The following is a 16,655-nucleotide window of genomic DNA, read 5'->3' on the forward strand; positions in this document are numbered from 1 at the left end:
TTTTAGCACAGAAAGGGGAAAAAATCAGAATAAAAACTTAAAACTATTTTGTGAAGAGAAGCAGTGATTGACTTTCAAGATAAATAAAGAAGGATTGCTTAGGAAAACAACACTCACAGCCACATCTGAAGATACTGAGCTTGAATAAACCATTCAGCTTGCTTAAGACACTAACTTTTCTTGATAGCAGACCAATTAAAAACCTTTTTTTTTTTTTTTTTTTTGTTTGTTTTTTTTGTGTTTTTTTGTGTTTTGTTTTTTGGTTTTTTTTGGTGTTTTTTTGGGTTTTTTTTGTTATCTTGTTTCATCTTTGAATAACATGGAAGACTAACAGATATTTGAATTCCCTAAGTAGCACTGTGCAAATACAGCTTGCCAGGGTAGAGTTGCCTGTGTTCTTATTTAGATGGAGACTAATTGCAGAATTCCAGCCTGTGGTAGGAATGTCTGAGCAGGTCTCCAAGATCAGAGAGGGAACTAAGGCACAGAGAACTAGACAGGTACACAGTAAACATGTTTCCTACTACATGTTTTTCTACTTTGAAGAACTTAAAAACAGTCTTAGTAGATTTCATATTTGTTCTCTATTCACAGGTTTTTATTCCCACATCAACTACTACGTGGGTCTGGAAAAGCTAAGCCAACTTGATTTTTTTTCTTTTCCTAGTGTGCAAGGATTCTGCAAAACCTAGTCTGACTTGAATTCAGACATATAAAAGACAAGTGGAAATATTTTCAATATTAAAGTGTTCTACTTGAGCTTTTCTTAAATTATCCTTTCTCTCAAGAGAAATGCATAAAACTTACTCTCCAAATCAGATATGATAAGATTGTCATGAAGCTTCACAGCACGGTGCTGCTCCACCTCATCCTCCAACTCAAAGATGGTTTCTTTCATGTCACTCCTCTCAGTCTCTTTTTCATCTAGTTCTGTCCGAAGCTTTTCTAGAGTCACATTGAGATCCTCTATTTGTTTCTTGGCTTCTTCTTGGAACACTCGATATTCATCTTCAACCTAAAGAAGAATTTATCTTAGTTGCATATTAAACATACTTTTAGTTTTGTAACTCCCACACTTACAATCTATTTCTGCAACCAGAAAAATACAGGGGAAATGTAAGCCTTTGACTATACAGTGTTCTAATGTAACTCTTTTTCTGGGCCAAAGTTAAGGTTTTTTTATTCCCAAGCTGGATACATGAGCATTCCTAGCTACTCTAAGAGCAGTTGCATACAAGTGAAGCAACACCACCATTGTATCAAGGCTGAGGTTTTATGAGCAGATGATCCAATTTAACACCCAGCTGCCATGGAAAAGGGACAGGGTGGGGGAAAACTCTTTACCCCTCCTTTTTCTTGTCAAAAGAGAAAAAGCCTCGTCTCTTGTGCATCAATTTTAGTGCTTTCTGTACCTGTGTGGTGAGTGATTTCCTTAAGCAAGTGTCACATTTGTGTGAGGTGTGTTAGTGAGCTGAAGCAGTTCTCAGAGGAGTCTGTCAAACTATTAAATTGAAAAAAAACCCCACAAAACAGGGAAGGGAAGAAGTGGACTTGGTTGACTTCTCCCTTTCAGGAGCAGGGGAAGAGGCTCTTTTATCCTGCTTCATAAAACTGTAATGCAAGTAACAGGCTGGGATCAGAGGCACAGGAATATTAACCCAACAGCAAAAAGGGGGAGTCAGAAAAACAAGAGAAATTAGGTTGTGGCTTAGGGTGGGCAAAGCTGGCAGGCACCAAGTTTAATAGACAAAATACCCTGCTTTTATGAAATCTGTTTCAGTGTTTTTGATTTTAATAGCACTCTCCAACTTCAGTTATTAAAATTATTTTAGTATATCTTTCACCCCAAATTAAGGTTGATTCTAACAGGCTTGTGATCATGACTAACATGTTGATTTGCAGCTAATATATAGTCCACACATTAAATTTGGCATAAATTGTCTCTTCAGGAAGAAATATCTTTAAATGTATATGTAAAGTTATTAAATAAATTGTGTGATTCTTGCTTTTATATTATATTATGGTAAATACTTCTACTACAGCAGAAATATTTGGGTCAAAACAGAACTGGAAATAAACATTTTGATCCGAAACCTGATCAGCACGTAAAGTCTTGCAGAAGGTGTGCAATTTAAGCACTAAATTAGCACAGTATCTTAAATACTGGTTAAGTTTGGCCACTGAAATAAATTGTGGAGTTTAAATATTTTTAAAAAGTAACATAAGAGTTATTTTGTAGCTCAATGTATCCATATAATTTTGTCAAATGCTGACTTCATTTTCATTGCAAAAGTCAAGAGAAAGTAATCAGTCCTAACACAACTGCAATCCAATTAAGGCCATAATTAATCTTTTACTCTTGAAAGAACTAGAGAGGCCAAGAGGTCATTGTGTACATGGGATGTTAGAATGCAATGCTGTTTGAAGCACTACCTTAGCAATGGCATCTTGCAATCGATTGGCGTCATTGCGGGTGTGTGCCAGCTCTTCCTGTAGGCCACTGGCCAAGGCCTCTGCTTTTTCCTTATCCAGCCTGACACTCTCCAGCAGGTCTTGTATATCTGATTTATCTCCAGAGTTGTGTATAGAATACAACTCGGCCACCCTCTGCTTTTCGTGCTCTAGCTGAGCTTTCAGCCTGTTCATCTCAATCTGGTCACTGGCTACCGTGGCCTTGTACTCCTCTAAGGTGGCTGCCAGAGCTGTTTTGCTTTTCTGCTCTGACTCAATAATCCGTTCCATGTGGTGATTCCTTTCTTTTAATGCCCCTATCATTTCTTGGGCCTCCTTGTTGTCTTGCTCTGCCATCTTCAGAGTGTTGCTCAAGTGCTGCTGCACCCCCAGCAGCTGCTCGCGCTCGAAGCGGGCGTTCTCCGCCAGCTCCATGTAACGCTGCTCCAGCTCCATGTAGCGCCCGCTCTTCATGTCTTCATCAATCACATAGGAAATGTGGTGCTCATCCAAGAGGGACCGGAAATACTCGATCTGACGGCTGAAGTGTTCCAGCTTGTCACTCTGCTGGCACAAAGACTCCATCAGGATTACTTTTTCCTCCCCAAGTCTTTCATTCTCGCTGTTCAGCTCTTGTGTTATTTGTTGCAGGTCTGCAAGCTCTTGAAGTGTGGCTTGGAGCTCTTCAGCTGTGCTGTGTTGATTCTCTTCCATCTGATGTATCCGTTCTGTCAGACAAGCTACAGATACTTCACTTGCATTGCCACTGCTTCCCTTCCTGGATCTTTCTATGCTTGGTACTCCTTCAGATTCTGAAGAGGACGGAGCATCTAAGGCATCATCGCTTGATGTCAGTGGCTGATAAACTTCACTGCACTCACTGTCTAAATTATCCATGGAATTACTGTGTTGGTTGTCCATGAGAGTGTTCTCATCCTGACTTAACAAGTCTTCCATTGATCCAGGAGCAGAACCTTCCACTGAAGATGTCAGAGTGCCCCCACCATCACTGTGGCTGCCAGCTGTAATCTCTGGACTCAAAGACTGATAGCCAAAGAGCTTTTCAGAGTTGTCCAGCCTTTGTTCCAAAGAAAAGCCCAAAGCATTTAGTCTGTCTTTTAACATCCGATTCTCATTCTTCAGCTGGTTGAGCTCTTCTCGGATGGCAGTGTTTTGTTCCTGTAACTGGAGCAGTGTTGACTCCACATCAGTTGGCTGATGGACAACAATGGCTTCTTTCTCTTCGGATTTTTCATCCCCCTCAAGATGATCTTCGTTGAGTCCCAGCTGAGCACGCATGTCCCTTAATTCATTTCTCAGATGCAAGATTTCCACATCTTTAGTTTTTGCCAAAGTCAGAAGATCGTTCACCTTTGCCTCCAGCGCGGCTTTGTCGCTGATCTGGTTGTCTGACTTGGACTTGCTCATGCGGATGTCGGCCTCGGGGTTGGTGCGGCTGCGGGAGCGCTTGGCCAGCACCGCGTCCCCCGGCCCCTGCCCGGCCAGGGGCAGCTTCTTGCTCTGGCTCAGACGGGAACGCTCCCGGATCCTCTCTCTGGAAGAGCTCGACTCTTTATTTCCAGATGAAGTGCTACGCTTAGCCGTGGAACTGGTACCTGTATGGTTTTTGAAAGTTAGGAACAGGAATTTAAAATACAGGATCTGTCACAGGAGGCTGTGTGCCTTGTATCAGCCACACAGTGGTTGATTTTATGAACAACACTGCTAAATACATTTCATAGGAAATATTGGAAGTAAGCATTAACCCAACATTCAGCATTTTCTGTTTCCTGTATTTTCGTCTCATTGCATAAAAATGAAGATAGGTTATTACTCCTTTATTTCCAGATGCTTTACAGCTTTGCAAGCATTACTGAATCAAAAACATAGCAATGTAAGGCAAGACCTATTTCAATCCATATCCATATTACAGTAAATTATTTCACTTCTGTGAACAGTTTCTGAAAGCCCTCTTACTTTATTTCTATAAAGCAATACAAAACATCCAAAACGTTCACTGTAACAAGCATCTTAGAGATTTAGTGCTTGTGTCATGGATTTTTTAAACAGATAATTTTAGAAAAAAATCTATGATTCTCTAAATTAATCATATTATTCCATTTTATATTAGAGTTGCATAGTCAGTACTGGAAAAACTAAAAGGAACACCCTCCAAAAAAGCAATTACTTAATTAAGAACAGGAAAAGAGTTCAGAAGGTGTGTGATTTGACCAAGGTTTGAATGAGCACTTTAGTAGGCAAACTGGATTTTCAATATATGAAATGAAAATAAAAAGCCCCTCAACTTCCACCTTTAAGAATCAATATATCCGTTTACCTGCAATAGTTTTGGGTTTGTTTTCCAGACTGTTCATGGCTGTCCCTGGAGCTGAAGATGCTGTTGATACACAAGAGTTCTTCTTGGCCTTGACACCGTTGGTCATTGTCACTCCACCACCACCAGCCATCCCTGCTAAGAGGTCATCGTTACTCTTAGTCTGAAAGAAAGGGAAGAAGCAGCTTTAAAACAGCTGGCCCAGAAGCCTGCACAGCCAACATTTCTACTGGTAAAGATTCCTTCAGTTTAAAAAGTACATATTTGACAAGTCATGTGTCTATGCAAGAATGCTGAAAAATGTAAGTGCACTGCACTGTGCAGAGGTGGTAAACTGAAATGGAACTTTAACTCCTTACATATGAGTGAGCATTGAAACTGTGTCTTCTCTCTCTCCCCCAAAAAATCTTAATCTTTCAGTACCAAGGTGAAAATTTTTTTTAAAAAATCAATTAAAGCACAGTAACACATCATAGTGTAAAACTTCACAATTTTGACTGAAAGCTTGCTTATGCATAAAAATGAAGGCAATTCTTGGATAATGAAATCACCAATTACCAGGAAGTTCGTACAATATCCTTCAATTGAATATGATCAAATGTTTTCTGGTGGACAAATTCACAACAAAAAGCTCAAACCAAAGAAGAACAAAAACCAGTCCAACATTAGCAAAATACAATTTCTAGCTCAAAATACTAAGCTACAGATCACTAGAACTAGGACAGAGGCAGGGGAAAAGCCACCCTCATCATGTATCCTTGCCTTGCCTTCAACCTCTTTTCTAGGGAATTTTAAGAGATGGGGTATTTGTTTGATGGACTTTTTGTCTAACCTCATAAGATTGTTCCTGAAACTACTGTTAGCCACAAAAGCTTCCTGGAATGTGACAAGGCAGCAAGCACAGGATTCTCAACAACCAGACTCCCAAACAGAGAATACATCTTTCAGAATAAAGCAAAGTCTAGAAATACTAAGCTTTTAAGCATTAATTGGCAGACTTCATACTCTTTAAAATACAATTTTTCAAACGGTGAAAATCAAAATATGCTCAACATTTTTTCCATTATATGAGCAAAAAAAAAAAATTAAAAGAAAACAGCTGTGCTAGCAGCATTCCTTGAGCAACTGTATTATTCAGCTGGACAACAGATTTGAACTCTCCTCCAACATCTCAGCTAAAAGGTAGTGAATAGAAGTTAACCAGTTGCTTTCCATCATGTCTGGAAGTTTGTAACTTCCAGCTCCCACACAAATCCATGTCAAAAACTATATTGTAGACATTAAAATTCTACAAATTTAGAATAGACTTGCTTAATTTAAAAAACAGTTGCATGTCACTATTCTCTACAGGCTGTTTTTGCAAGTGCCAATTCCAGAACAGCTAGGAACACTGATCACAGCACTGTGGAAAGAACATGGATGGGATCTGTGCCATTTACAAAGAGCAGCTGCAAAACAAAAGGGAGCCTTGGGACAAGAACATATTTGCTCTGCATGCAGTTGATAGAAATATAGAAAATTTACAGATAGACGTTTTTAAGGGTAAAATCCTCTAGGACAAGAATGTTTTTATTGGATTGTGTGAGAAATGGTGTAGCCTTCTGAAAAGGTTAATAAAAGGCTGGAAGAAAACACACCACTCCAAGGATCTAGTCTGCTGTGCATCTAAAGCTGGCTTTTCTGCTATGAAAATGCCATTGTTGTTTGCTGTGCAAACAAGGCTTTTCCAAGGGCTCCTTCCTCCCAGGAGTCAGAGCAGCCCCTTGATCTGCCATGTCACACAGCCACAGCAAACAAGCACAGGCAATGGAAATATAAATAGGAAAGCAAAAATAGTGGGGGGACTACAAAAGCCATAAAACTCACCCAACTCATGTGGGGAGGATGGGCTGAGCACAAACTACTGGTTTACAACAACCCTGGCTCACCTGTGATCTAATTAGCTTTTGTATCTAATTGAAACTGATTTTGTGGGCAAGGGGGTACAGGGGCAGGGAAACAACCCTGTGCTACTGTTGCCTAAACCAAGAATCACAAAAAGGCACAGAACCGTGATTTTCTGCTTTGCTGCTACATCTGCCCACCCTCCTGCAAACGTGACAGTTCAAACAGACTGTGAGCTGTCAGCATTTTTATCCTGCTGAAAGAATGGGGAAATTAGATTAAGCCTTTAGACACTTATTGTACAAGTACATGTTATCAAGCCAAATAGGTCAAGATGTGACTCAGCTTGAAGAAAATAAAAAAACGCTAAGTAAAATACACACTTTCAGACATTAGTCATCTGCAGTCCTTGCTGAACAAAGGAATTCAAGACAGCCATTCTTCTTCTGACTTACCCATAAACTATTTCTGGTCTAGGTTGGAAGGCATTGCCTCCTCTGTAGCCAATTAGTAAACAGTTTCTCAAAGCTGTAACATTATATTCTTGGCAAAGAAAACGATTTAGCAAAGCTTTGGAAAAATTACAAACCAGCAGCTCTCTCCTTAATGTTCCACAGTGGCAACCGTTCAGAACTTTTAAAATCAAAGTATTTTAGTAGCATATCCTTTTAATTGAAGCAAAAGCAATGGTGTATATTTATCAAACCACTTCTTTTCCATTTACTCAGAACTGTGCCATCCTGCTTAGCATTAAAACTCTTACATTAAAACATGAAAAATTAGAAAATCTCATAATTAGAAATGCTCATCCAGACTTATTTTGATTTTCTGTATGAAAAACCACTTTATAATTATACAATTCATATTCTGTTTTCCTCTCACTACTTTCTTTCAGTGCAACAAAACTTGAATAATGACCTATACAATTCATTTCATCTTAGTTTCTCAACAAGTATATCCTATTTACTGCATCTCATTCAAATCCCTTTATATATATAATTATTCCTACTTATTCCTACCTAAGACTTTCTTTGATGGTTGTTGTTGCTGCATTTGAGTTTTTCAAACATAAAACTTCACAACAATCTGTAATTAAGCTACTGCATTTTGCAAACAGAATAGAAGCCTAGACATATGAATACTGAAAACACACTGTAACTTTTAATATTCAAATATTGGTCTCAGAGTCCTGGCTTTTCAGGGACACTGGATTTTGCAATTCGTCTGAAGTACAGCTGCTGTGTAATTACAGCTGGGAGTGTGAGCAGGATCACAAGCTCATTAGCTGAAGAAGTCAAAAAATAATGATCTTAAAAATAAGAATACATTATTTGTAGGGTGTTTTTTGACAGATTAAAAACTAAAAGTGTCTGGCAGTTAAATTTCTGAAGTAATAATGTGGGGGGGGCGGGTTGTGCTGAACATTTACATGAGTGCTGGGAAAAGTGGGAGACAGAAACTACAGAGAAGGAACCGACCAAGGGCACTGGGAGCAGCTGGACAGACAGACCCTGGACAGGCTCAGCTCTACTGAAGGGTGGCTCCCACAGTTTCTTCCTGTCCACACATTCTGAAAACTCCACAAAAAAAGATAAATGTATGGAACAATGCAGTTAAAGAAGCCCACCCAAAGCTGAACACTGGCCTATAGTTACATCATCAAGAGGATGCTATAATTACAAAATAATTTTCCATTTTGCAACATTATTACTGACTGAACCAAGATTGTTACAGCCCTGTATTTCTACTCTTTAATAGGGGCCTTTCACTCAATATCCAACTCAAAGGACTGAATAAATTACTAAGCCTTGCAATAAAGTTATTTAATGCCAGCTTTTTTTTTTGTCAAAGAATAATTAATGAAATTCAGAACACACACCAATTCATCAACTCTAGGAGAATACCCTACAGCTTCTGTGAGGAAAACAATATGCCAAATGTTTCATCAACAATATCAAATATAAAATTATATTTAAAATATTTTAAAGAATGCAACTTCTATTGATACTTCTTTCAAGCTAGAAATTATGTCAGTTCTCAGTACCAGTAAACAAGAACACCCCACAAACAACTAACTGTGTTATATACAGAACACTCACAGAAGATTCATCACTATCATTAAGTCACACAGCTGGCACAACAGCACTGTAACAAGTAAAAGACATCCAACTGTGTGAGTAAGACTGGTTGAACATAAACCTGAGATAAGCTTTAGTAATCAAGAAAAAAATTTCATTATGCCTCAAACTCATAAATTGTCATGAATTCTAATCCCACACCAAAACACAGCCAGAAGTGTTACTAATATAAAACTGTGAAAGCATACTGGGTCAAATCTGTTCAGTGTTAGATCATCCACCTCCTTTATCTCCCTGAGAGGTATGACATAAGAAACTTGATAAGTAAACTACAAAGGACTTTAGTTGCTTTGAGAGGTTTCTAAAAATATAAAGTAAGTAGTGTCAACAAGCATCAAAAGATTATTTAAAGCTCAGAAAACTGCAAGATGCATTGGGTGATGGGAGAAAGGAGGGGCACTGAGAGAAAAACTCCCTGACATCTGGCTTGCAAGTTCATCAGCAAAAGCATTAACCATCCTTAAAAGAAAATTCCATTCCATAAAAGAAAATGAAGAAGAGAAAGGGAACACACCTTTTGACTCCAGTAATCCTGCAGAGCTATTACAGAGAGACCTCAATTCTTAAACTTCTTTAATTCTGTATCTTTATTTGCCAATTACTTAAATGGCCTTTGTGGCTCCCTGTGTGTCAGTGACAGTGGTTCAGGTCCCTGTTCCTTGCTCTGTTCATTTGTTCCAGGGCAGCAGCAGCACAGCACTGCACACAGTGGGGGCTGCAGAGAGCAAAAGGAGCTGGATCCAGCCACATCTCCAGGCCAGAAAAAGGAGACAGACCAGGCAGGCTCATTCCATCCATCCAACGCAGATGTGGTTGCTCCCAGGTGAAAACTCCACACCAGCACACCTCAGTGTGTCTGACTGTTTGTTGGAAGGCATATGCTCCTACAGATACTGCTCCATTTTGCTACTGTAAGAGAAAACCTCTACCTTTGAACTTGTTCTGGGAGCAAGAATGAACTTGTGAAAATTCAGCTCAAGCAGTACTTCAACACAAAGGCCAAAACAGCCAGAAGAATTCAGCTGCACTGACATATAAAAGTTCTCATGTAAGATACTTCATTAGTTCTTTTTTCAGAACTAGTAAATAACTCTTATCAAATCCTATTAGTCACTGGCACCATTCAAGCATAACACCAAACAAATAACATTCGTCAGAACACAACTTCCACTCTGCTCCTTTTGCAGAAGAGCCAAGTCCTGCACAGCACATTCCCTCCATCTCATCCTGCAGTATGAAAGTACAGCATGAATGACACACAAGATCCTGTCACCCTGCCCAGTGCTCTGGAACTTCCCAGACTCCCTCCAGCTACCCATCCACCCCCTAGTCTAAGCTGCATTAAAGACCAGCCTTGAAATTCTACCCTTTTTAAAGCTTTACTGTAAAAAATACAAATAATCAGAATGTTCTGCTGGTTATTACCTTCAAAAGAGATGCTGATGTCCCGGTTTTGGAGAGTTTTGTTACTGCAGACACTGAGGAGCCGTTTTCTGGTTTGGCTTTTTCACTTGTTTGAGCTTTATTTACTCCAGGCACTTTGGGCACTGAGCCAACACTCCTGCTTGCTTTCTTCATTCTGGGCTGTCTGTTTATGATGCATTTACAAACAAATCTACAAGCAGAAAGAAAGAGACTTTAAATATAAAATACAGATGAAAAGCAATGCCTTTTTTTTATAATGTTCTATTTAAGACCAGAAATCCAGAAGAGCAGCAAAGACCTCAAATTAGAGCCAAACAAAATGCATGTGACTGACCAATGGTTTTTGCCTTTTTCTAAAAGGGATTTTTGCTAAGGACTAAGCACTTCCTACAGCTACACTCCAAATTATAATCTTTTTTTTTTTTTTAGTTCTTGTTCCACAAATGGCATTGAACTGAGGATATTTTATAAGTGACCCATGTTGCTGAGTTCACTCGTTAGCCAGCAAAAGAAAGGCTTATTAGGGAGCAACGTCCTTTATTCCTGACTGTGGGAAGGAAAACACTGTGGGAGTGTTCAGGCAACAGCCTAACTACCAACAACAGTGGATCTGAGAAAAGATTACCCCCAGCTCAGTGACTGCAGCGCAGAGAGAAAAACAGCAGCTACGGAGAAAAACTTACTCTACAGAAAATCCAAACAAGCTGAAAAATTCAGATTCCCTCAAACCAATTATTAAAAATCACAATAATGAACACATGGAATTTTATAAAATTTAACACAAGTCGTGTGATTAGAAGGGTTATGTGCAAGAAGAAGCCACAAGCAGCTCCCTGGGTTCCACTCCTGCAGCTTGCCTGGCCGGCTGCCTCTGCCAGCAGACAACTGCCAGCGCTGCCATTCCACCCACAAGCACAGAGGAAAGCCCAGAAAACAAAGCTGACTTTATCCCAACCAGGAGCAGCCACAACAGACCAGAACACTGGAGGTATTACAACAAGAGCTAACTCCAAGGAAGCACAGACTAAAAGAAGACCAGCCACAGAACAGCTATAACTTGAAGCATGGGCTACCAGAAAGACTAGACACACCAGGATCTTCTCCTCCTGCAAGAGTGAGAGCTGGCAGCTGTTTTCTTCATCACCCCTGAGTCAGATGTCATGGGATGGAAGATTAAGAGGACAACATCTCCACTCCACTTTCAGTCTTACAGATTCCAGGTGGAAGGAAATGATCAGGTTTATCTGAGCCAAATAACCCACAGCTGATTGGAAACATGAAACACGTCCAGTCATTTCCATCTCTTAAAAATTGAAGCATTGCAAAGGCACAAAAAGCAGACTGATGACTGTGTGCATAAGACATTTGATATAACAACACAGTCATCAGAAGTACTAAATAATTTCATTTAACAAAATTAACACCATACCCTTACACACACTCCTTCCTTCTGAGCACCACCTCAGCTGCACACAAGTATATTTCAATTCTGACTTTGATAAAAGTCAGGAAAACTCTGGGAGTTTTGCCTCCTCAGATCCCTAAGTACTGTTAACAGAAGCAACAGGAAGCTTCATCTTAAGACACTGAAAATATTTGTTTATAGCTTCCAGATTCCCTTTAGTGCTGAAAGCTGCCATGAACAAACACAGAAAACTTTGTTTGCTATTGCAGTTTCATCATCACAATGTTAAAAATGCACCAGTCCTGCCATACAGCTACAAGTAATCAGAACGCCTTCACAGAAGATTAAATAACTGAGAGAGACTCCTTAAAAAACCAAAACCCAAACCAGAAAAGCCCCATGAAGGTAATATGTTTGCTATACACACATAATATTAAGTGGTACAACTGCCCACTAGATTCCAGAAGCAGATGGTAACACTGGTTACCATCTAAGTTACCACACTTCTATTCCTTGCCTTTTTCATGTCCATGAGTCAAACACTTACTTGTGCTTTTGATCTTATTCAACTGAAAATTAAAACTGAAAATACTTAAGAGGTTAGAGTTCTTTAGTAAAACCAACATCTTTACTATTGAATGGTATTTTTGATGTTCCACAGACATAAATAAATTGCCCATAGCACACTTGAGGAATAACCAAATGAATTTTCAGAGCACAGTTTGTAGCAAAGCTGACTGCACTTAAAAAATTATCCCAAAGCAAAACTACACACCTGTGGTAAATCCAGCCAGTCAGAACCATCCCTTTTAGACAGCTCACAGAGTGAGAAGGCTCTGAGGAGGGTTAGGACACTGGCAGTGATAAATTTGACTGTGATACATTTGGGCAAAGCCTGACAACCTTGCCTGGCAATGCAGATAAAGCAGTGGCTGTGGCTGGCATGGAGACACCCAGCACTGGCTGCTTGCAATGCACATCTCTCAGGTCTGCAGAGCACATTCATCAGCCCTGACACACCTTGCAAAGCCAGACACAGCATACATGAGCTTTGCATGCACAGTAAACACAGTTGGAGCTGTTTATTACAGCAGGTAAGACACTAACACAACCCACTGGATGGACGGCCTGAGATAGAGATGCAGGCTGATGTCACCTTTTACAGAACAAACCATTTATACCAGTATCAATATATCTCAGGGGGTCAGCAGTGACCAGACTCTGTGGACTCAAATGTTTCTCACTAATGAGAAGTGCTCCTGAAAACATGCCACAGTGTTTGCTACAAGAACAGCAAATGCAAAGCACACAGATGGAAGCAAGCAAAACTCAACAATGTCAGCTAAGTATAAGCCTCATGTTTCATCACAGCATTACTTTAAAATATCTGTAAATTTGACACACAAGACCACTATTTTTGATTCACTGAAACTCAAAGGTAGAACCACATTTCCAGAAACTTTAAAGATACATAGAGGACAAGAAGGGTTAGGGACCACTGTTTCTGTTTTAATTCCAGAGAAACTAAGCCTTAGTAGTTACTTTCCTAATGAAAGAAGTTTACATCATTATAGTTTAAAAACTGAGAAAAATACACAAATGGGTCACACAAAATAAGAATAAGCATCAATTAGCATTACAGGTTCTAAAAGCAGCTGCTCACTAAGACTCCTAAAGTGAATTTATGGCCTCTCTGTGCCAATTTCTCCCTTCCTGCCCTCTCCAGGAAGGAAAAAGAAGATGAGGTTACAGCACTGAAAACAGAAGTCATCAATATTGTGTGACTGGAAGTAGAAAAAGCCTCTGCTTCACCAGTTTCTCAAAAGGCAGGTAAGGCAGATAAAAACGACTTTTGTGCTTCTGAAGAACACCCCACATTCCTTAAGAATAAACAGTATTAAGAATCAACAATAACCTTGTCTCTGTCCAACAAGAAAATGTAACAATAAATTTTAAAGTAAGAAATAAAACACTCTAACCAAAGGAAGCTTTCTGAAGAGTAACATGCAGCACTAACAATTCAAATGAGAACTAAAATATTATTTTACTATTGTTTTAAAAAGAAAATACTGCATATAAACTGTACTTTATATTTTGCCCTAGGGAGAAAGAAGGAATTACTGAAGACTTCCTTTCCCTTTATACACACTTCCTCCTCTTCAAAAAGGAAAAAAAAAAAAAAAAAGAAAGAAAAGGAAAAAAAGCCACTACTAAAAAAAATACTGATCAGCAGGCACAAGATGTTACTGGAAAACATTTGATTAATGATAGTACAAACAGTATCAATTAATCAAAATGGAAAAAAAGACTAAACAATGCCAAAATATCAGACAGAAAGATTGCATTCCTGAACTAAACTGTAACCATTGACTCCAACCTGTATCCTTTCCCCGCCGTCTCTCTTTCCATGGCACACATAGTCCAGGAAACAGGAGAACCTTGCTCAGGAGTGCTCTCCCTGCTCTCTTGGAGGCATGTGAAACCAGTCCTGCACTTTAGACCAGCTGCAAACACAACTGCATAAATAATAATTTAAAACTGTTTTGCCCAATAGCATGGCTCTGCTCCTGAGTGTAAACTGATATGATACATCCAGCCAGCCAACATGTAATGCTCCCAGAATTACTCTTCAGAACCCTGAGCAGGGCAGGGAGGGGATGAATCCTTACTGTGATTAGTTTAATTTCATCCATTATTTAGATGCTTATTTATGCTAATATTGCTGTCACAAAAGTAAAGCTCAGTTACCAGAGTACAGAATTTAGTTTCCTTTATAGAGGGTTAAGCAACAAGAGTATTTTTTGAGTTTGAGAGGCATTAAGCACTGCTACCTTGTCAAAATTGCAAATTATTAAGAAAATCATAAATAATCTTAGAATTATCTTCTAAGGGATACAAAAAAATAGAAGTAAGTGATCCCTCAAATCTGAGGATACTGAGCACTTTTCAAAAATCAAATACCCAAGTTATAGAAGAAATTGCTCATATCTAAGAGCAATAGAGCCAGTACACTTTCACTCTTTATTTGTGCAAATTCTTTGGTTTTGATATATTTAGGCTGACAACTTTGCCCAAATAATTAAGGAATGACATTTTCAGGTCACTGACAGTCCCAAAAGGCAAAAAAAGCAAAGAGATTATAAAATAGAGCCTCGTCAACCCCTGTAAAACACAGATACAGAACTTTCCCAAGTCTGTGCAGACAAGACACCACAGACACCAAAAAGCTTCATATCTGGAATATGAAATAAGTTATACAGAAAGAGACACAGCTCTCTACATTTATATCTTTCAGCCTGCAAGCTGCACCAGCAGTCTTCAATGTCTCTTGCTCAATAATTCCAAAAACATGATCTATAAACCACTGGATTCCAGCAGCCCAGAGCAAATAGTGCATTTCTTTTATTGCTTAAGATCAAAACATCAGTCTCAGGCACTTGAAAGTTTGCTGATGCTAGCTGGTAATTTAAAATACCAAGGATAACAGGAGAGTCCATGGAATCACAAAGACCCTTATGAGACTAACTGGACAATAAAAACAGTGAACAAAATTAAATACAGGCAAACAAACACATCTCTCTCTTGGGGGAAAGCAACCTCAGCTTCAAATATAAATGTGCTCTCAGTGTATCAATACTGCTCAGCAAGACCACAGCATTCTGATTCACAGCTTCATTACACTACCAGTACAGTGTTTGGAATAAGGAAAAGAAAAGAAGCAAAGCAATTCCAGAAGTTCTTAAAGAAAGGAATAGGGAATGAACCATAAAACACAAACATCACACTCAACAAATCCGTTTTTTGCCCATCTGCCCACACTTCAATTGCCATGTGCAGTTCTTCTCTCAATCTCAAAAAAAACCCCAACAACAACAAAAAAGTTTTTCTTACAGATCTTAAACTGATCAAGGAAGGGACAAAAATAAGATCAAAGGTATATTATAGCTCCCATGAGACATCTCACAGGGAACATGACAAAAGCCTCTCAAATCTGGAATGGCATCAAGAAGGCAGACTGGAGTGGTTGTTAATCATCTCTTCAGTACTAAAACTAAAGACCAGAAAATTAATTTAGAGCCAGGTTCTAAATAAAAAAGTGAGCTATCTTTTTAATGGATATTGTGTGAGGAGATGGGGAGACTGGTCATGCACAAGGTACAAAAATTTCCTAATGGCTGTTAAATGAGCACAAAGCCAAAACTAATTGCAAGGTGGGAAAGCAGTCAGGGCAAGAGGGAAGACTTCGGGTTTTTTCCTAAGGCTTCTGCCCATGGCTGCAGGTGGGCTGGAGCTCCAGGTGGGCTGGATCCCTGTGCAGTGTGGGCAGTTCTTGTGCTGCGAGGAAAAGACTCAACTGTGCACTGCAGAGCAATACAGATGGAGCACAGGGGCTGCACTCCTGGAACAGCAGCTTCAGGGAGTCATTTAGAAAGAAAACACCTTTCTATTACTTTCTGTCTTAAAAATTCTGAAGAGCCTTTACAGTTTTCCCTTACGAGTTGTGGAATTACAAAAATAAGAATTCTGCATATAAGTTATGTTATCCATCCACTGTTTTCAAGCCACATTTGCTATTGCTACTTCTCTTTCAAAGAGAGGGGAGGAAGACCAGAGCTTTGGGCAAGAATTGGCTGTTACACACCTCAATTTCTCTACTCCTTCTTTGGAGAAAACTTCAGAGCTGTAGCTGCTGCGAGCGATGTGTAACCGTTGCAATACTTAACATTCCAGACAAGTGACAGGAACATTTACAGAACTCCTGAACTCACAAACTGTGCTCTAAAAGCCTTTTCATAACAAAATTAAAATTATGTAGCCTTGTTTTCAAGCTCCTATTTCCAACAACTCCTATTTCCAACCGCTGCCAAGGAAAGAAAAAACAATTGTTCATCAACTAGCATGGGGAAACTGTTCCACAGAGAAGGGGAACATTGTCCATAACTTGGTCTCAGCAGGAGCTTCTACACTGACTGCAGCTTCAGAAGACTTTTTTTAAAATTATCGCTTTGAAAAGCAG

At 39.3% G+C, this 16,655-nt stretch overlaps 1 protein-coding gene across 2 annotated transcripts in view; it reads right to left on the reverse strand.

Annotated features, from left to right (window-relative positions):
• The window catches only part of SPECC1L (sperm antigen with calponin homology and coiled-coil domains 1 like), a 63,283-nt gene that overhangs the window by 38,842 nt on the left and 7,786 nt on the right, over positions 1-16,655 (reverse strand). The window contains exons 2-5 of one of the 2 annotated variants that reach the window (XM_083874136.1): positions 10,234-10,423; positions 4,790-4,949; positions 2,434-4,067; positions 808-1,015 (exon numbers count right to left, since the gene is read on the reverse strand). In XM_083874136.1, the coding sequence (XP_083730262.1) occupies positions 808-1,015; positions 2,434-4,067; positions 4,790-4,949; positions 10,234-10,386 (2,155 nt within the window). In that variant the 5' untranslated portion in view covers positions 10,387-10,423. Of the gene's footprint in view, positions 1-807; positions 1,016-2,433; positions 4,068-4,789; positions 4,950-9,322; positions 9,403-10,233; positions 10,424-16,655 lie in introns of those variants that run through there. The other variant, XM_083874137.1, reaches the window with a different exon arrangement.

Source organism: Zosterops lateralis (assembly GCF_965231275.1).
Source record: "Zosterops lateralis genome assembly, chromosome: 17".
NCBI classification, from domain to species: Eukaryota; Metazoa; Chordata; class Aves; order Passeriformes; family Zosteropidae; genus Zosterops; species Zosterops lateralis.